Source organism: Colias eurytheme, chromosome 3, assembly GCF_061535395.1.
Source record: "Colias eurytheme isolate Ceu_HAF_F1 chromosome 3, ilColEury1 Martin Lab GWU primary, whole genome shotgun sequence".
Lineage (NCBI taxonomy): Eukaryota > Metazoa > Arthropoda > Insecta > Lepidoptera > Pieridae > Colias > Colias eurytheme.
Window position 1 is genome coordinate 2,786,051 of NC_142982.1, and position 22,598 is coordinate 2,808,648.

Consider the following 22,598-nt stretch of genomic DNA (forward strand, 5'->3'; position numbering starts at 1 on the left):
GGCTTAGTGAAAAGCCATAGTTGGCATTCGGTGGAATGCGTGTGTGATGATGGGCTTAGTGAAAAGCCACAGGCCTCGGATAAGATTCATGCTCTAGTTTTTTTGTGATACTTTAATAATGATCTTCTGATGACAATAGCAGTGAAAGTGGTGTTTGGTCGCTTATGCGTTACTTTCTTTTATTTTAATCAAAATGGTTAATTTCAAAGGGTTGAAGTTGGAAATTATTTTAGGATATTCAAATTAAGGACTGTTATAACGTTTCAAAGCTTAACGGGACGATGGTATGCGATATGAATTTCAAAGGTCTTGATAGATAGACTGATAGACTTACGGACAACTAAGTGATCTTAAGGAATTAGTTTTTTTTTTCAGTTTTGTGGTTTAAAAGCCTAAAAATTAAATATCAGAGTTTTATTGTAAAAATTTGTCAGGATTGGCCGAAGAGCATGTACTGTGCGAGATGTTTTCTGTGTTACAGCACCCACAAACACGAGGACGTGTTCAGCGCAGGATGGCCGTGTCGGAGACGGTCAATAGCGCGGATGTAAAACGACTCGAAGCACGAGTTCCGGGAGGTGGCAGCACAGTGAAGTTGGCGGCTTACTTCATGCTTGTACCGGGTCGAGCCGGTGAAGGCTCGCCCTCGGTACAGCACTTCACATTCGAACATCGAAGAGTTCGGATCTTCCACTACTAGGAACTGTTAACCTTTTCTTTGCTAGTGTTTAATTTAAATGTGTAACGTAACGGTTATTAAAGTGATTGTATTGTATGGTAAAACTGACATGATTAAAAAGAGCAACTATGGAGTTTCTTGCCGGTTCTTCTCTGTAGATACTGCTTTCCGAATCGGTGGTAAATAAAGAAATGATTGAGTTTGAGGTGTTTCTTTGCTCGATTACCCAACGCAACGCCCACAGCTTGAAAATAGATTCACAATCTACATCTTGCTCCGACATACATATAATTACTTACATTTTTATTCAAAAATATTTATATATTCGTTTGTTTTTTGGTAATGTCGATTGTTGCTGATACATCCAGTGATAGCTTTGTGTCACTTAGCACGGATTCTGACAGTGAAGGTAGTTATTTTAGCACAAGTTTTGTCCCTCTTAATGATGCACTTTCCAATGTATTCTCTGATAGCCCAAAAACTTTCAACGTAGTACATATTAACGCGCAAAGCATCCCGGCTCACTACTCAGACATGCTTACATCGTTCGAGTCAAGTAATATCCACGCAATCCTAATATCTGAATCCTGGTTTAAGCCCTGTTTACCTTCGTCCTCCTATTCTCTCCCAGGCTATCATCTTATTCGCAACGACCGCATTGGTAAAACTGGTGGGGGCGTTGCGATTTATCTTCGATCCCACATTCCCTATTCTGTTATTTCTCAATCACCCCAACCTCCTCCTTCCGATGCTGCAGAACACCTTATCCTAGAAATCATCCTGTCCCATTGCAAAGTTCTCCTTGGCGTTTTCTATAGTCCTTCCTTGTTAATTGATTATTTTTCCTCTTTAGATTCAATATTCGATAAACTTGTTCCTTCATACAATAATTGCATATTTATGGGAGACTTTAATACATGCCTCCTTAAGAAGGATAGCCGTTCTCGTAGATTGTTGTCTATTGTTGACTCGCACAACCTTAGCCTCCTTCCTCTCAACTCCACACATCATGTCCCAAACTGCGTTCCGTCGCTCCTCGACCTTATAGTTATGTCCTGTCCTGATCTGGTGTATCAACACGGACAGCTCCCTGCTGACGCGTTTTCACTTCACGATCTCCTGTACCTGTCCTGTAATATCCGTCCTCCTAAAGAAAAACCTAAATTCATCCTTCGTCGAAATTTTAACGCAGTTGATATTGATGCACTCCAACGCGATGTCCGTAACATTGATTGGTCTCCGCTCTTATCTTCCGCTTGTGTAAATGGAAAAGTGGCCTTTTTTAACAACTGTTTATCGAATCTCTATGATGCACACGCTCCACTTCGGCGGATTAAAGTTAAACATTTACCTGCTCCATGGCTTTCTGAAGATTTAAAATGTTTACTCAAAGCTAAAGCTAGAGCCAAGAGCAAGTTTAAGCGGACAAAGACTGACGAGAGTCGTGATAAGTACCACAAGATAAGGAATCGTTGTAATACATGTTGTAGAGACGCACAAAGACGATACTTCCATGCTTCTGTAGAGAGTGGTGACCCTCCCATAATATGGAAATTTCTGAAAACGTTGGGGATTGGTAAGCAGCGTAATATATCTAATAATGCTTCTTTAAATCTTGAACTACTGAATCAGCATTTTTCTAATACCCCATCCGTTCTTAATAACTTTAATAAGCAACTTACATTAAAATCGGTCTCAGAAACACCAGCACCAAACTATCCACCTTTTGTGTTTAAATGTTTTAGCGAAAATGATGTTAGGCGGGGTGTATTATCCATTACATCGAATGCTGTTGGCAGCGATTGTATTGGCCGTAAAATGATTCTACCCATCCTAGATCTCATAATCCCGGTTATAACTCACATCCTTAACCATTCCCTATCCACTAGTACTTTTCCTAAGTCCTGGAAAGACTCCCACCTTATCCCTTTACCTAAGAAAATAAATCCATCTTCCTTTTCCGATTATCGTCCCATTTCTATCCTGCCTTTCCTATCTAAAATCCTTGAGAAGTTAGTGTATGAACAGCTACATAGATTCTTAAACCTACACGATCTTCTTAATCCCTTCCAATCCGGTTTCCGATCCGGTCATAGTACGGCCACTGCACTTGTTAAAATAACCGACGATATTCGTCATGGAATGGATAATAAAAAGCTCACGGTTCTAACATTATTGGACTTCAGCAATGCATTTAACACTGTCGACTTTGATATACTGCTGAGCATATTAAGTTCTATAAATATATCGGCTTCAGTAAATGACTGGTTTTACAGTTACTTACATGGGCGTCGTCAGCGTATACGTATAGACGAGGTTGAGTCGTCATGGTGTGATGTTAGTGCTGGTGTCCCGCAAGGAGGAGTCCTCTCGCCATTGTTATTTTCCATATTTATTAACACTATTTCAAACAAGTTAACGTGCGACTACCACATGTATGCCGACGATCTCCAAATCTATACCCAATCTGCCCTTGATGATTTACCCCAAGCAATCGTTTCAGTCAACAAGGACTTAAGCAACATTGTAACTTGGAGTTCGGATTATGGTCTTCAAGTGAATCCCTTAAAAACACAAGTTATTATTGTTGGCAGTCCTTCTTTGATTGCAAGGGTTAACTGGGTGAATCTTCCTCCTATTTTAGTCCACGGCACACCTATTCCTTATAGTGAGGCTGTAAGGAACCTTGGAGTTTACTTTGACAACACTCTCTCGTGGAGCTTTCATATTAAGGAGGTATGTAGGAAAGTGTATGCAACTGCTGGTTCACTCCGTCGTCTTCAAAATTTTCTTCCCACCCCAACCAAAATTCTGCTAGCACAATCCCTCCTTTTACCCATACTTGACTACGCCGATGTAAGCTATGTCAATATTACCGTAGACCAATTAAATAAGCTCGAACGTCTCCAAAACCTTTGTATCCGCTTCATATTTGGTCTACGGAAATATGACCACGTCTCTGAGTTTCGTTCTCAGCTCAAGTGGCTACCCATTCGATTTCGCCGGGATGCTCACGTGCTGCAACTATTATATCAAGTTTTGTTTAACCCTAAAACACCGAAATATCTCAAGGACAATTTCGTATTCAGAGGAGAGAACGGAGATTCTGTCCGCTCATCGGAAAAGCTCCGATTAATAATGCCAGCGCACCATACAAGCTTTCTGGATAACTCTTTCACTGTTCGTGCAATTAAATTATGGAATGCATTGCCGGATCCAATCAAGAAGGCTCAATCTATAAATACTTTTAAAAATATGGTTCGTGATTTTTATCTTTCTCAATGTCCCTAGTAGTTATGTTTATTATATATATTTATATAGGTATATATATATATATATATTTTTTTTTTTTCTTCTCCTAGGTATGTATCTATTTGTGAACATATGTATATTATTTAAATCTCATTCTTGTGGCTTGTATTTTATGCTGTTATTATTTTATTTATTATTATTACCTATTTATTTTATATTTGTATGTATATATTTATTTGTGCTCTGCCCTATTCCTATCCTTTACTTAATTTCTCTCTGTACAACCGGTTGTCTGGAAGAAATCGCTATTTAGCGATAAGACCGCCGTTTGTTATATTGTATCCTAGGCTAAGTCTCGATTTGTAATTTATCTAGAGCAATAAAGCATAAATAAATAAATAAATAAATAAATAATATACTAGTTGCTCCGCGCGGTTTCACCCCCGTGGCTCCACTCCTGTTGCCCGTAGCGTGATGAAATATAGCCTATAACCTTCCTCGATAAATGGGCTATTTAACACCGAAAGAATTTTTCAAATCGGACCAGTAGTTCCCGAGATTAGTGCGTTCAAACAAACAAACAAACTCTTCAGCTTTATAATATTAGTATAGATATTAACCTAAGTTATGTGACAACCCTACGCTATATGTAATGTGAAGCGCTGACGGTGTGCTTTCGATCGTGAGAACGTCTTATTCCTTTAGATTATAATATTAGAATTAAAATATATGGTGAAGCATCGTGCTCATGATAACACGTACTTGTAATTTTTATTTTTAATTAAAATCATTTAAAATATATGATTTTTTTATTAATTCACTGTAAAGTGAATTTAACTGGCGCAGTCGGTAGGATACTCGGGTCGCCCGGCGGGAAGATATATCCGAAATAAATATCGGTTCCGAGGCCCCGCGCGGCCGACCGGTTTTTTTTAAAACCCAAGCGAGTATCCAGAACATCAGCAGTATCCAGCCATCGATACGGAAACCATGTTAATGTGAGTTGCACAGAATTATTTTATTGTGTTGCTTTCCTATATTATATTCCTATATTAATTTTAGAATAAACCTTCACGATTTTCCATCCTAGGAAATCCCGGGGTAACGAGGCTGTTAATAGCCAACAGTCCTCGAGAAATAGTTTAGTTGATAGTATAAGAAGTATTGATAGTTTTAATATGTCATTTGACACGGAAGAAATTTTTAAATGCTTAAGGGTGGTCCCAGATTTTGATGGTAACCCCCATGTATTAACACGATTTATTAAAATATGCGACCAATTAGTTATTAAATATATAAAAGATGACCCCGAGTCCACTCTTTCAAATTTATCGCTGATAAATGGCATTTTAAATAAAATCACGGGACCGGCGGCACGCCTCATTAATACTAACGGTATTCCTGATAGTTGGGGTGGAATCCGTGAGGCCCTAGTTAACAATTTTTCTGACCAGAGGGACGAGACGGCTCTGTATAATGATATAGCGTCACAAACCCAGGGCGGCAGCTCGCCCCAAGAGTTTTATGATAGATTACAGTCTTTATTCAGTACCATGATGACTTACGTAACTTTACATGAATCACTTAAAAGTACTATAGACGCAAAACGTGACCTATATAAAAAATTGACGAAACAGGCTTTTGTTAGGGGTCTTAAAGAACCCCTCGGGTCGCGTATACGCTGTATGAGGCCCGAAACAATAGAGAAAGCATTAGAGTATGTTCAGGAGGAATTAAATACAATTTACTTACAACAAAGAAACGATGCTTCATCCAAATCTAGTAATTCGAATTATAATAATGTACCTAAGTCTATATATAATAATTCTTTAATGCCGTCACCCAATTTTCATGTACCCAAGCCTCTCTATGTACCTCAACCATATATGTTTCCTCCTAAAATCCGACCAAACCCACCGTATCAATTTAGAATGCCTGTTCAAAACCAGCAGCATGTTCCTAGAATGCCCACACGTACCCAACAAATATTCCGAGCTATTCCACCTAACTATAACCCCCATAGCAACGTATTCCGATTACCACAACGTCCTCAACCAAATTATTATAAAGGTCCAACGCCAATGAGTGGCGTGAGTCATTATGTCACGAAGGAATCACCCTCGACTGGACATGACTGGCGTAAGCATGGTAACCCACCACCTACTAACTATTTTAAAACTCGTGATGTCCATGTTAATGAATGTGTACCATATGAATATTACTCTCCATACTATGACTACTATGACGCTGACTATAACAACTATTATGTTAACTATGCTGACGATAATTACTGTAACTATGACGCGATTTATGATCAAAATTATGACATGCCATCAGAAAACGTATGTGAAACTAATGAAAGTAATGATACTAACCAACAAACTGACTCGACAGACAATGAGAATTTTCCGAAGGCCAGCCTCACAAGAAAGCCAAGATAGAAATTAATTTGCAGACACAAAGGCAGCTACCGTACATACAGATTTTAGACCCACCATTAAAACTTTTATTAGACACAGGAGCTAATCAGTCATTTTTAAGTCCCGAAGCGGTTCAAAAGTTTTATTCAAATATAAGATTAAATTACGATCCTTTCGAAGTCACTAATATACATGCTACTACTAGAAACGATTTCTCTATTACTATACCATGTTTCAAAGAGTTTCAAGAGACTGATAAAATTACACTTTTTGTATATAAGTTTCACGACGTATTTGACGGACTTATAGGCCTAGATTTGCTCGAAAAATTGGAATCGAAAATTGACTTAAAAACTCGACAGTTTATTACGCGTAATGCCACTAACCCTATTAAAATGTATAATTCGTCCAATGTAAATTTATATGAATGCGTTTTACCAGCGGAGTCTTCCAAATTACTTAAATTACCCGTTAACGTACCAAATGGTGACACTTTAATACCAGAACAATTTATTTCAAATTGCGTTATACCTTATTGTTTAACGTCGGTTAAAAATAACAGAGGAATTTTAGAGGTTCGTAATCCAACTCAACATGATATCATTTTCTCAATGGATAGACATGTCTCCGGTGAAATATATAATACAGAATTATTTAATTCAAATAAGTTATCAACCCGTACATCAGACGTTATATCTCGGTTACGTACAGATCATTTAAATCAGGAAGAGCGAGCTAACTTAGAAAGATTAGTTGCACAGTATTCAGACGTATTCTATATAGAAGATGAACCACTTACATTTACTAATAAAATAAAACATCGCATACGAACCACGGACGAAGTACCAATTCATTCTAAAAGCTATAGGTATCCATTTGTACATAGAAATGAAGTTAGAGATCAAATTCAAAAAATGTTAAGTCAAGGTATTATAAGACCTTCAGACTCAGCCTGGAGCTCACCAATTTGGATTGTTCCCAAAAAGGCAGACGCTTCAGGGAAGCAGAAATGGAGATTAGTCGTAGATTTTCGTAAATTAAACGAAAAAACTATTGACGACAAATATCCTATACCTAACATTACTGACGTCCTTGACAAATTAGGCAAGTGTCAATACTTTAGTACACTAGATTTAGCTAGCGGGTTTCTACAAGTTGAGATGGATCCTAATGATATTTCTAAAACTGCGTTTAGCGTGGAACATGGGCATTTCGAATTTTTGAGAATGCCCATGGGACTTAAGAATTCTCCGTCCACCTTTCAGAGGGTTATGGACAATGTCTTGCGCGGTCTACAGAACGAAGTATGCCTAGTTTATTTAGATGACATTATAGTCTTTAGCACCAGCTTACAAGAACATATTGTTAACCTTAAAAAAGTATTCCAACGTCTACGTGAGTCAAATTTTAAAATCCAAATGGACAAATCCGAATTTCTTAGGTTAGAAACTGCATATTTGGGTCACATAATTAGTAGAGACGGAATTAAACCAAACCCAGATAAAATTAGAGCTGTAACTAAATACCCTATTCCAAAAACTTCTAAAGAAATAAAGCAATTTTTAGGTCTTCTAGGTTATTACAGAAAATTTATCCCTGACTTTGCCCGTGTTACAAAACCGTTAACTAGATGTTTGAAAAAAGGTAGTAAAATTACTCTAGATTCAGAATACGTCAATTGTTTCGAAAAATGTAAAACACTTCTATTGAATGACCCCATATTACAATACCCAGATTTTACGAAAGAGTTTATACTTACGACTGATGCATCCAACGTAGCTATTGGTGCCATATTATCCCAAGGCCCAATCGGTTCTGACAAACCTATTTCATATGCTTCACGTACTTTAAATGATAGTGAAATGAATTACAGTACCATTGAAAAAGAGTTATTGGCAATTGTATGGGCAACAAAATACTTCCGACCGTACTTATTTGGCAGAAAGTTCAAAATTATAACAGACCATAAGCCCTTACAATGGATAATGAATCTTAAGGAACCGAACTCTCGGCTGACTCGTTGGCGCCTTAAGCTTTCTGAATATGACTATACGATAGTTTATAAGAAAGGTAAATGTAACACGAACGCGGACGCATTGTCGCGTATAGAATTGCATAATGAAAACGTAGAATCTATGATAGTGAATATTTCTGACTCTGAATCGACTGTAACTGCACCTGATGACAGACCATTAAATAGTAGATCATCGACTGTTTCTGCACCTGACGACAGACCTTTAATTAGCCAATCATCGACAGATACTGCCCCCTCCTTAAGAGCTTACGGTACAGACGAAACTCTTAACATTAATAAACCAGAAGGCACAAAACATACTAGCCGTGAAAATCCTATTCTTGACATTCCTATAAGTGATGACCCACTTAACACATTTCGTAAACAGATATTTATAAAAATCACGAATAACTCACCTTCAACGAAACCTACCATAAAGAAACCATTTGAAACATTCCTACGTGTTTCAGTACAAATTAACGAAGACAGCTTACAAGAAAACATTGTAGAGCTGATTAAGAAGTATGTAGATCCTAAAATTCGTACTGCAATTTTGGTCAATCCTGTTAGTAAAATGTTCGATATAGTACCTTTAATCCAAAATACTTTTAAAAATTCATGTATGAAATTATTTCTTGTAAAGCGACAGATTGAAGATATAACTGATTATTTAGTCCAACAAGATACTATTCGAAAATATCACGAAGGTAAAACGAACCATCGCGGTATTAACGAGACTTACCTTTCCTTGTCCCAACGATACTTCTGGCCTAAAATGAAAACCGACATAACAAGTTACATAAATACATGCCCAATTTGCAACAGTGCAAAATACGACCGTAACCCTGTACGCCCAGTGTTTAAAATTGTGCCTCCTCCTTCTAAACCATTTGAGATTGTTCATGCTGACGTATTGACTCTAGAACAGGATAAGTATCTGACTATTATTGACTCATTCTCTAAATATGCTCAAGCGTACCGAATAAGCGACAGTACCGCACCGAATATCATTAAAACATTGTTACTTTTCATGACGCACCATGGTTCACCTATGTCGATAACTACTGACCGAGGAACTGAATTTACAAATCAAATATTTTCCGAATTTGTACGTCTGCATAAGATTAATCATCATATGATTGCTCCTCATACCCCCAACGAAAACGGTATGATAGAACGCTTCCATAGCACCCTTATCGAGCATATAAGAATATTGAAATTAAAGCATAAAAATGAAACTGCAGCAAATTTAGTGCCATACGCGATCTTAGCATATAATAGTTCTGTACACAGTCTGACTAAATGCCGACCTTATGATGTAATTACAGGACATTATGACCCTAGAGACCCAACTGACTTAAATTTATCAGAAAGACTTTTACAACAATACATACATAACCATCGAATTAACATGGAGACAGTTTATAAATTAATACACGACTCATCATTCGCAGAACGTGAAGCAATTATGACGCGACATAATACCCGGAGAGAACCTGAGATTGACTATGCACCTGATCAAGAAGTATATATACGTAATCCGATAGCTGCGAGGCAAAAGTTAGCTTCACGATTCATAAAAGACAAAGTTGTGTCTAATTTACCGATACATGTATATACTTCCAAAAAACGCTTACCTGTTTCTAAATCCCGACTCAAACGTACTCCAAAACCCACTACTTCCCTTTAACCTAGGCCTGATAAACGTTATCACCCATTACCATACCTTTTTACACTATATAAGACCACATTGATTTAAAAATTAATTTAGCTAGAAAGTAAATGTTAGAATTTGAAAAGAATTTTGATAATCGTACATTATAAGATACTATATAAAATTAGGGTTCAACATTTAAACGAAAAATTGGAAAATTGGATAACGCATCGTCCTTGTTAGAAGTTTTAAAACCAGGGCGTTCTACAGAATAACCAGGTCCCTTAGACGATAATATTAATGATTTACTTTTAGTTATAAGAAATATAGAGGATAGTTTAGCTTTTACGCGTACATCGCGAGCGCGAAATGTTATGTTAGGAATAGATATATATTACGTAGTATAATTCGAACTGGATCATACTTTAGTAAAAATAGGATAGTAATTATATTTAGATTCCCCATTATAACTCCTCACACTTCGTACAAATCATATCATCATACCTCCCTATCCCTACATAGCAACCAATAAAGATATTTATGTGTACATAGAGGCTGAATGCCCGAAGTTGAGCAATCGGTTTCTATGTGAAGAGATCCTAAACCACTATACAAGAAGTTCACCCGACTGTATTGCAAACCTCATCACCACGTAAGAGATTTCCAGCGACTGTGAATCCACCTGCCTGCAACGGAGAAATTGGACAAAAGTCACTTCACCATTATTTTCCCACATCTCACAAAAGTTGAATTATCCTGCAATCATAAGGAATACCTTCATGTCCAAGGCAGTTTCATAGCAACGTTACCTACAAACTGCTCTCTACGTACTGACGACCTCACTATTACAAATATTAATAATGAAATTAAAGATACACCTACAAAAATTTTAATTGCACCAATCCGTAATATTCCGACGAGAACGCTAAAAACCTTGGGACTGCACTCCATCAACCTACAGGGATTACACAACCTACAGAAGCAAATAGAAGTATATACGACGGTCGCCCCTGAGAGAGAGTTCGCCATCTACCATACGACAATACCACTTTACATCTTTCTACTGTGCGCAGCGGCCACTTCAATGTTCCTGTGCTATCGTCGCTACAGATCAAAGAGAATGAACATTCAGAGATCGAATAATACATCAGCCCCAGAAGTTGATCCTGCCGCAACATTTTCACTCAATGTCCTCAAATAGTTGCGGATCTGCGGGGGGAGGAGTTATGTGACAACCCTACGCTATATGTAATGTGAAGCGCTGACGGTGTGCTTTCGATCGTGAGAACGTCTTATTCCTTTAGATTATAATATTAGAATTAAAATATATGGTGAAGCATCGTGCTCATGATAACACGTACTTGTAATTTTTATTTTTAATTAAAATCATTTAAAATATATGATTTTTTTATTAATTCACTGTAAAGTGAATTTAACTCCTATAAAAATATTAATACAAATAGTAATTAAACAAAGAAACAACAATATCCTGTAGCTTGGTCATCGTTAGCACGCTTGCTACATATTCATTCAAAATTTAAGTTAAAAATAATTTTGAGTTTCTGAGAATATGCTTCTAAAAACATTTACATAATTTACTTTAATAATGTAACATTATCTAATGATATACAGTGTATTTTTATTTATTTTAAACCTGAAACAACATATATAACAGCATATACCCGAAGATATTTTAAAATAGTTTAATTTTATAGTTTTTATTCGGTGATTAAAATGAAAAAAATGAAATAAAGGCAAGCTTATATAAAAATGAATGAAAATTTCTATGTCAGAAGCTGCTTGCTCGGGATTACGTTGTGTGGAATATTATATGGTTATTTATTTATATATAGAGTCGTATATATCTCTGTGGTCTTCCTACTTTTCTTACTTATAATTGTATCTTTTTTTACAGCATTATTAGCCACCATCACAATCGTCGCGTCCGTCCAAGTAGAGGACCCTTGCAAGCTGAAATCCCGTGTCACCGCTGATGATAAGTACTGCGACAAATACTGGGAGTGTGAGAACGGTCAAGCGGTGCAGTATGATTGTCCAAACGGTCTGGTCTTCGCGGGCAAGCACAGAGGAGTGACTGAAGGCTGCGACTACCCGTGGAGGTCGAATTACTGCGAGTACCCTAAAGTACAGATAAGTGAGTATGCTTTAATAACTATTAGTTTTATTTAGTGTTGTCATCTGTAAAATACAGATGAGTAATGCTTTTAACCGACTTCGAAAATAAAGGTTCTCGATTCGCCAGTGTGTTGGCTTTGTTACCTAAGAACTTTCGACGAAGTGAACCAATTTTGATATTTTTTTTACTTGAAAGCTTGACTGGCATAGTCCCAATGTTTGGTTTAGTTTTTGAAGGAGGTTTTTACTTCTTTGCCAACAAATAATTGAATAGTTACTAAATGTAGAGTAGGTGTGTGTAATAAAAATATACTTTACTTCGATTTATGATACAAACGGATCACTAGTCTTAGTGATATTAGAATAATGATGCCCGTGGTCATCAATAACCCCGAACGTTTCAGCAGAGTGCGTTAAAAGGGCAAAAATAAATGATGAATTCATTGGGTTTGTTCATTGGCTTAAGCTTAATCTTTTTACTTATTATCAAAAAGACAAGTCATTTAATTTACATTCACGTTTTCAATTTAGAGGTATTATAATTCGTAGAATATACCTAAGCAATAATATTTAACATTACCTAGAAATTGTGGTTCATTGAATCCACACGTAAATTTGTCGGAAATGTGGTTATCGACCGCAGTATTATTTTACATACCTATCTATGACATATACCTATAATTTTGGCGTATTTGACTCGTTAAGAACTCATTTCATTTAGTATTTATTGATCCCGAAATTCATAGAAAATATTTCTATTAAAATTAGGAATACAAAGTTAAATAGTTTGGAAAATCCAAAAGTGCACGCCTCATAATTTTTTTTTAATAATTATTTATTAATTATTATTTTTGTTTATTTAATAACAATTAAACCACATCGAATCAGACCCTGAAAAATGAAAGGGTTCTATTCCTGAGCATACTCAAGCGTAAGAGAAAAAAAAAGACTCGATTAGTAAAGTATTTCGGTCGCTATCGTGTTAACAAGAAAAAGGATCCGCACATACAGACACACGGACGTCCAAGACAGAACTTTTTTAAACTGTTTTTTAACTAGTTTAAATAACAAAAATGACATCAAAAATATCATGAACGTTAAAAATAGTGTTTTTTCTTAATATGTGTGTGTATGTATTATCTTACAAGTGCAATGTATGATACACATTTTAAGTTTGAAAAATCAGATGTTTTGCGCGAAGTGACAGTAGTACCCACCTCAACGCTTCGCTTATGAGGCGTGCAATTGGATTTGTTAAAAAACACTCTAGCACAACTAAAATCTTAAGAATACGGCCTGCAAAAGAAGTATGTCAAAAATAATAGAGAGCGTAATTATTGACCATCACAGTAGACCATAGTAACTCGCCTAGATTAACAATTGCCAGAAACTATTTGGTTTACTCACAGACTATACAATTTGTTCTAATAGTATTACGTCATACCGATATCTATTTAATTAATTGTTATCTCAATTGGGAGGCTATTGATGGATAGGGTAGCTATCAATTATCCAAAGATCTCAAGTATCTCGGTCGTCTCCTTGAAGTAATTAATACGCATAGAACTGAGGGTTTCCATTCCCAGTAGAAACTTGCAAAATGTATATTCTCTATATACCACTAGGGTAACTTCTTTTCAATCTAAAGTAGTGAACATTTCATCATGATGACTATTTTGAAGTGCATGATATTTGTCAGCTTTTCATCATATTTACATTCATTACCTGTTCACACAAAAGCTACCTTACCCTCAATCTCAATTATTTTATTTCGTAAACTTTTACAAGCCTTTATACTTTTTTTCCACCAATTCCATACGCTGATAGCACACCGATAGCATCACCCATTGAAAAATAATCCTTGGTCCTTTGAGCTAGTATAAATAAAAAAAAATATCATTCCATTTTCTTTTATGACATAAAGACATACGACCTAGCAACTAGGCAGGATATCCGATGTTAAGTGCCATCGCCCAAAAGCACTAGTAAGCAGCACTGGTAGTGTTACGTGTACTTTGCCCTCAATTCTACCAATTACTAAGTAGCCAATCTCTTGCAGACCCACCTCTTGGCACTGAGCACTGCGACTGGTTATACGGCATCTTCGGCCACGAGACCTCATGCACCAGATATTGGACCTGCTGGAACGGTACAGCAACAGAACAGCTCTGTATTGGCGGTCTGCTGTATAACGAGAACGCTCATTCCTGCGACTGGCCTGAGAATGTAGACGGCTGTCAGAAACATCGTAAGTATATATTTGGAGCTGTTTGAAGAAAATAGACAGTAAAGCAATGTGTGTAAGGTTGATATTGGTTTGTTGCAAGACTAGGAGTTAGGGTTGTCACGTAACTGTGTAGTGTGTATCCTAATGGTCGAGGTGAATAATACACATATAATATGTAGTAATTAAATATCTATATATTTGATATTTAACATGGCAATATTTACTGGTAACAAAACTAAAACAAAGCAGTGCTAAAAATTAGAAGCTTTAATTTTCACAAAGGCTGAATGTGTCAATATTTTGGCAAAGGATAGAGGCTTCTCAAATACATGAAGACTTAATCAATAATATTGGTTAGAGAATCTTAATAAAGGGTATTTTTGATGTTTACAAAGCAATGCTTGATAAACAACCGAGAGGAAAGTTTGATCATAGTTCTTTAAGCAAGAAATTGTAATTCACTGGAGTTATTTACCGCAACTCTCCTAAAAGTTTGTTACACTGTTATAATATTACATGTACTTATATAATAAGTTATAATGAGTTGGATGAAGCCACAAAAGTTGAAAATAGCAGTCGCAGCTAATTAACTCTGTAAATGAGAAATTAAATAGGGAATAGTTAATCGAAAAGTTGTTGGTATTATTTAAAAACATGATGTAAAACATACTGGTAGAGGTATGTTTCTAAGTTACTGTTTATAACACAAATACGATACGGCTCTACCAATTTTCATGATATCCAAGTTCCTTTATTTGTTTACCTGGACGACTCACAAACATAAGAATTATATAAACTAGCTTACCGCCCATGGCTTTGCCCTCTTGAATCACTCTATCTATAAAGAAAACCGCATCAAAATCTGTTGCGTAGTTTCAAAGATTTAAGCGTACAAAGGGACATAGGGACATAGGGACAGAGAAAGCGAATTGACGACACAAGTTTGTCATGGTTGTTAAAAATAAAAATACCTACTTAAAATACATAAACAAAATAAAACACAAAAATATCCATTGTCTCAACATTCCCTAAATTCTTTCCACGCACGCCGCATAGAATATTAAACAACATGAATATTAAAATAATGCCCTTTACATGGAATTGTGGAATTTAATCATTTTACATGGTAAAAAGTCTATCCATTATGGAAATGGAATAACCACATATGACGTATTGTAGATTCTCTAAAAAGTAGTCAAGGTTCAAAGAAAGGCTTTCTCGCTAATTACTTTTCTTTTAAAGGTCAAATATTTTTTAGGTTTTAAAGGTTTGTATATAAGATTGATGAGAATAAAGGTTGTTTACCTAGTACAGTTAGATGAGGTTATAATCTTAATACTATTATAAAGGCGAAAGTTTGTATGGATGTATGGATGTATGGATGTTTGTTACTCTTTCACGTAAAAACTACTGAACCGATTACAATAAAATTTAGCACACATATAGAGGGTAACTTGGATTAACACATAGGATAGGTTTTATCCCGGAAATCCCACGGGAACGGGAACTGCGGGTTGCGGGTTTTCCTTTGAAAATGCGGGCGAAGCCGCGGGCGGAAATCTAGTGGTTAAATAAAAGATTAATCGTCTTTTCCCATTAGACATAAGAATATTTATGAATGGGAAAAGCATTAGGTATATATTTTTTGGAATTACATTTAATGAATATTAAGCTACTGAATATTAGTTCCCCACAACTGAATTACATATTATTAGTTATCAAAAGTTGTTACTATTTTTTAATTCTCATATAATTAGCTGTTAAAATCCTTTCTTGGCGGATGCCTAGTGCCTACATCATAGTGGCATGATCGTTCCAGTACTTTGAGCTGTGCGTTGATAAATCGAACTAATCTTTAACCTATAACATTCCAGCCCTCTGCAACGAGGACCCCAACGGCAACGTGCCACTTGGCAAGTCCTGCAACCGCTACTGGCAGTGCCAAGGCGGCTACCCGCGGCTGCAGCGCTGCCCCGCCATGCTGGTGTTCGACCGCCGCTCGCTGCGGTGCGTGGTGCCTCCCACTGAAGAGTGTGACATCCCCACCACCACCGGACCACCACCAGAGGAGGAGGAACAGCGCCAAGCGCAACGGCAAGAGCAGGTTTGTTAGTTGGAGATTGAATAGACTTGGCAAGACTTGGCTAGTTTAAAAGCTGTCCTGTAATGCTGATCTTCGACCTCCACTTGCTGCGCTGCGTGGTGACGTGCCCACAACCACTGGATGTCCAGAGGAAAAAGAACAAAGCCAAGCACAGCGGCAGGAGCAGGTTTGATGTTCAGAGATAGACTTGTCAAGTTTATAGCTGCCCCAACCTGCTGGTATTTGAACGCTGCTCGTGAATATTTTAAATATAATTAGTATAGTAGGTATATTATAAGTAAAATATAAAAACGAACTGTGACACAGAATTGTTGGGAGAATAATCTACAAAAACACATACAGATATACTTTTTATTTTAACTTAGAAAATTACTCTTTTAGAGTAAAAACAATCATGTGAACATATTGTATTAACCCAGTATTTCATAATGCACCTTAAAATAAAGCTGCAAGTAGATTGCACTTTGATTAAATTCCAACATCCAATTCTACGAAATGCAATATCATTGAGATAATTAAATTTTCTTCGCGTATTTTTCCGAACGAAGAATAAATCAAAAACAAATTACGAAAGGCGTGACTTTTTGATTCGTTTTTTATTAATATATGCAGAAGCGTCCTTTTGTTTTAAATTGTATTAGACCCAATAGAAATCCATGACGTAGATACTTACCAATTTAATTGTCTGAATAATCTAACAAAAAATTTAAATGTATTCCTATATGCAGACCTATCGTGTCTGAATCAGAAAGTCTCTATCAGAGATTAAGATAATGAAAAGTGCCAGTGTAAAAATGAATAGAGACACTTTTACGACAGAGATAAATTAATTACAAAACAAAATGTTCAAATCGATTAAAAAGAAATCGTCATAGGAGTAGAACAAGATCACATATCAAAAATATCTAAGGAATACCAATAAAACCCGCCCACATCGTCAAAATAAGGGAGCGTTCCAAATCCTTCCAGCCAATTGAATATCCCATAAAGCCCTTTTAAGGCACGTAATCTATTACGTATTAATGTTTTACGATTCCAGATATATTTCGTTAAGGACCAGAAGAGGATTTATTGTCCCTTTATATAGTTCCCTTATCACAATGAATGTGGGTGATATCTTTATTAATGTTTATTGCTTTAATAGTATGTAGGTTCAACATGATTTTTTCATAGAACAAGTCAATAACTGCGTTAAAAACAACCGACTTCAAACTTGCACTTGCAACATTTACAAATACAGACAAAAATGCTCATAAAATAAAAACTACTGGGCCTATCCGAATAAAATTTTTATGGGACCAATTCGACACCATCCCGCATCGAACAAAAAAAGAATCACGTAAATCGGTTCAGAAACCACGGAGTAATCGGTGTACATACATAAAAAAAAAACATACCGGCCGAATTGATAACCTCCTCCTTTTTTTTGAAGTCGGTTAAAAACTGTACAATTTTAAAAGAAAAATGAGAAATTACACTTTCTCTCTTCTTGAACTGTCTCCTTTTGATAACTAAATTGAAGACGACTTTACAAATGTCTAGTTTAATACATTTTTTTATAAATAAAACTAGCGGTCCGCCCCGGCTTCGCCCGTGGTACATATGAAAAATAGATGTTGGCCGATTCTCAGACTTACCCGATATGCACAGAAAATTTCATGAGAATCGGTCCACCCGTTTCGGAGGAGTATGCAGACTAACATTGTGACACGAGAATTTTATATATAAAATAATCTTTAGTTCCTTTATTACATACTTCATGCCCGGTGTGTTGAAGCTAAGGAGTTTAATATCTATGGACTTCCCCTCAGAGATATTAAAATTCTTACAAACAACGACTAACCTAAAGACTCGGGACAAACTCTTGAAACCAAAGACCGCAAAACTTGTCGACAAGTTTATAATACTTGAGAGTACTCTGTTAAGAATTTCTAGAGCTACTTTAATATGCATATTATATAGGTCAAAATTTTGAAAATATAGATATCATTTCGTAAAATATAGAGGTTTAGGAAAAGCTTGACTCATAAAGTTAGATAATAACCATCTTTATACAAAGTACGTACGTGGGGTTACCTGGAAGAGATGGCTCTGTAGCCAAAAGGTCACCCATTATGCAATTTATGTGTATTCTATTTTATGTAATGTCTGTAATTTGGTGTGTACAATAAAGTTCTCATTCATTCATTCGAATGAATAAAATGAATGAAAATGTATGAATATACATAATAACTAAAAACCGTTTAAAACGTATTTAAATCATGGTTTAAATTCTTACTACAAAACATTTTTAACGTAAACCATAACAAGGAAAGGACAATAGATAAAGCCAAGTTGAAACCTCTGTATTCAAGTTAAACCATGACTTTATAGACTGGGCTTGAACCGTCTATTTTAATTTTGAAGTGAAAGTTCTTTAGGCGCATTGAGATTAAAATTTCAAGGTCGTGGCATTGCAATACCGTCACGTCATGGAGTAAGGCGCCGATTTTGGTATCTAAAATCTTATAAATTTATAAAGACTAGAAAAAATTCGATCACGAGGCGGGACTCGAACCCGCATCCTTTCGCGCCATTCCGGGGCGGATGCCTGACCAATTCAGCCACTCGTGACCCGCCAGAGCGATCGAATTTATTCTATTCTTTCAGTTTTATGTGACTAAGGGACACACCGCGCGCCATCTATTGAGATAATTAACAACCATCTCAACCAATATGAAACACTTTTCAGCGAAAACAATATTGTAACGATGGAACACGACCTTTTTTGTTGAAATTGATATTTTTGGAATTGATATTTTTGGTCTGGCATCCGCATTGAATTGGTCAGGCATCCGCCCCGGAATGGCGCGAAAGGATGCGGGTTCGAGTCCCGCCTCGTGATCGAATTTTTTCTATTCTTTATAAATTTATATTTATAAAGCATTTGAATGCCATAAAACCAAAAATATCAATCTAAAATCTTGCCAAAGAAGTTTCACTTTCGACAAGTATGCTCGGCACACCCGCTCTTCTTTTAATTTAATTATGTGTTTGTTTCTATTAAAATATCCTGAAAATAAATATTCTTATAACATTTTTTTAATATTTCAGAACCCGCACAAGTCCAACCGGCCAAGCAAGGAATATAACCTAGACGGCCAACGCCCGAGACCCAGAAACTAAAGATTATCCAAAGGCATCGTATTTATTGCCAAAACTAATTTAGACTTTAAATCTATCTCCAATAGATATAAAATACACGAGCAATAGAGTTGATTGAGATGTATTGAGAATGTGAGGTTATTGGTATCCCTTCTATTTTTAGACATCTTTATTTGTAAAAGAAATGAAGATATAATTGGCTATTTAATATTTATTATAAGACCAGATCAGGTATTATCTTACTTTGCTGATTACTTGGAAATTGATCGAGCCTAGATTTTTAAACACTCATTCTATAATTTTCTCTTAAAATAAACAATTGTAAACCCTTAAATATCTTCAGTAGGAACATTCCAATGAACAATGCCTATTAAAAGTTTTATAGCAAACTTTCTTTCATCTTGGAGATTAATAACGAAGTATGATACTCCAAAGGCTAAAGGGAAAAGTTTTATCGTTTCTCCCATGTTTACTTTCCAACTTCTCATATTCCATATGTTAATAAATTTCCCCACCCTTATTTGTTTAGGCGTTTTATCAACGTGCGTTAGAACCGCGGCGGTTTTATTTCCAAATAGTTCAAAGATCAACAGTTTCATTTTAGAGACTGCATTTTTAAAGACATCATTTCGGGTCAAAACCTTTTTGAACCTTCATGGTTCTTTCAGCACTTTTAAAAGAAATACAAACACACATATTTATGAAATGTATCTAAGTTATTGATACGTTACATACACAAAAAAAAAAACATTTCCAATGCTACTAATGAAAAAACCGCCGCGATTCAAACGTTCGTTCTTGAAACGAAAATGCTGTTTAGGCTATTTAGAGTATATGTAAATTATCTTCTTAAGGGCTTGGTCTAGTAGTGCAAACAAATGCATCCTGTCATCCTATATGTAAATAATACAAATGTACTAAGGGAAAGTTGCTCCACTTAATTTTTAAAAATTAAATCATTCGTATGCATAATTTAATATTCGTAATAAGTACCAAAAATGACAATTTGAAACAATTTTCGTGAAAATTACACCGGGTGATTTTTTTTTATCAGTACACAAAATTTGCGAATACTTTCTATTGATATCTTCAACTTCATGTTTATATAACTGATCAACTTTTACAAAGAAATTTGGACGAAATATAAAAAAATAAGCTTCCCATACAAAATGCATAACTCTATACATTTTTTTCGACCTAAGTTTCTTAGTGAAAGTTGTTCAGTTTAACTAATAAAACGGATAAACAAATTTTGTTGTATCAAAATGTAATGTTTGTGTTAAAAAATTATAAAATAGAAAAATACGCAAATGAAAACAAAAGATATTTATTTCTGACTAGCTTCCGCCCACGACTCCGTCCGCGCGGATGTCAGTCTTCGCGTCTTCTACAGATTTATTATATTATGTGTAATATATAGATTTATATTGATAAACCTAATAAATCTTTTGCTAGCATTCTGATGCTTTATCGGTTGCACTGGATTTATCTCTTTTTTTTTTCAATCGCTTGAATGATATAGAATGGGTCCTTGATGGGCATCGAATGCTGAAGTCTCGAATCAATCAATTCTGACAGTAGGCAATTTATGTAAAATCTTGATAATGGTCCATCATTTTATTTTGCCTAAACGTTACATACCTTTTTATATATTCTATTTTTAACGAATTATTCACTCCAGTCCAAACAGCAAATAAGCAGACTTCTGCTTCTGCAACGTTTAGTTGTCCCTGAATTTAGAAAAAATAGTCATGATTCTTATCTATGACAAAAGTGTTATTTTTTGCATTGTATTTCAAATATTATTTTTTTTTAACCGCATCTTCCGCATTCATGTCTTTTGCCGGAATTAGACATTTAACTTCTACTAGTCCCATTTTCCCTTTTTGATATGGGAGTGTATAAAGTAAATTTTTTAGATATTTCTCGTTACACTTTTAAAAAGTTATTTGTTTGTGTTTTAACACAACATATATAACACAGTAAAATATGTTTTATTATTGTCATTTTGCTCATTAGGTAAAGTAATTTCGATATCAGTTTTAAGTTTTTTGATACCTGCAATAATAACGTCATAATCGCCTGCACATACTTATCGATTACACCCTGTATACAATCCACCATCCACATTCATAATGTTTTCCTGTCCTCCTCTCCTTTACGCTGTTCACCGATACATTTGAAATGAGTAAATCTGCTACCACTGAAGGATGTTTCATTGTGATCAGCAAATTTTCACCACTGTTGTCGATTATTTGTTTTTCATTTTTAATCAGCAATTGTGAATCATCAGTTTTGTTTTTTGCAGATTGGTGATGTACCCTAACAATACGTCCAAAAGGGAAAGCATCAACGAATTATCGTTTTCGTCCTCTTTTTTTATTCTTCGCGTCTCTGTTACTTCTATTTGTTTAGTTCTCAACACCCACTGAATTTTCTATGTTATTGTGATCTTCCATTACATCTGAGTTTTGATGATGTGATGATAATCCATTCGTTTTAATATTGGTACTTAGAGTTGGTAGACTAAACTAGAAATGGCGGACTAAATTTGTCAGCGCGTCTGTAAAATCAGAATATAAAACCAACATCCTGTATTTAAGTTACAAAATTAATAATCAAACAACATGCCGCTACGTTGAAAATGACTAGAAGAAAAAATTCAAACACCTCGGATCAATTTTGGAGTAAACAAATCATATTCCCCGTATGGGGATTTCCCCGGATGAACTTGGGAAGTTCAAGTTCTCAATACAAGTTTATATTATATTTCGTATTTCTCAAACGAAAAATAAACATTTTTGGAACTTCAAAAAAATTATATTATAAGAAAATTTATGAGCTTACATTAGTTTTAAAGAAATATACATCCCTTTACTGACACCCCGTAAAATAAAGAAATTGTTGCCAATCACCTTTGCAATCTACATATTTGGTTTCATTAACTTTATGTTCGAAGATAATTTTT

The 22,598-nt window shown here is 35.5% G+C and overlaps 1 protein-coding gene across 1 annotated transcript in view; it reads left to right on the plus strand.

The window, feature by feature from the left end:
• The window catches only part of LOC149909405 (protein obstructor-E-like), a 64,107-nt gene extending 44,171 nt beyond the window's left edge, over positions 1–19,936 (plus strand). The window contains exons 3-6 of the mRNA XM_090119389.1: positions 11,935–12,174; positions 14,215–14,403; positions 16,257–16,486; positions 19,580–19,936. Coding sequence (XP_089975515.1) covers positions 11,935–12,174; positions 14,215–14,403; positions 16,257–16,486; positions 19,580–19,651 — 731 coding nt within the window. The 3' untranslated portion in view covers positions 19,652–19,936. The remainder of the gene's footprint in view (positions 1–11,934; positions 12,175–14,214; positions 14,404–16,256; positions 16,487–19,579) is intronic.
• Positions 19,937–22,598: the final 2,662 nt, after the last annotated feature.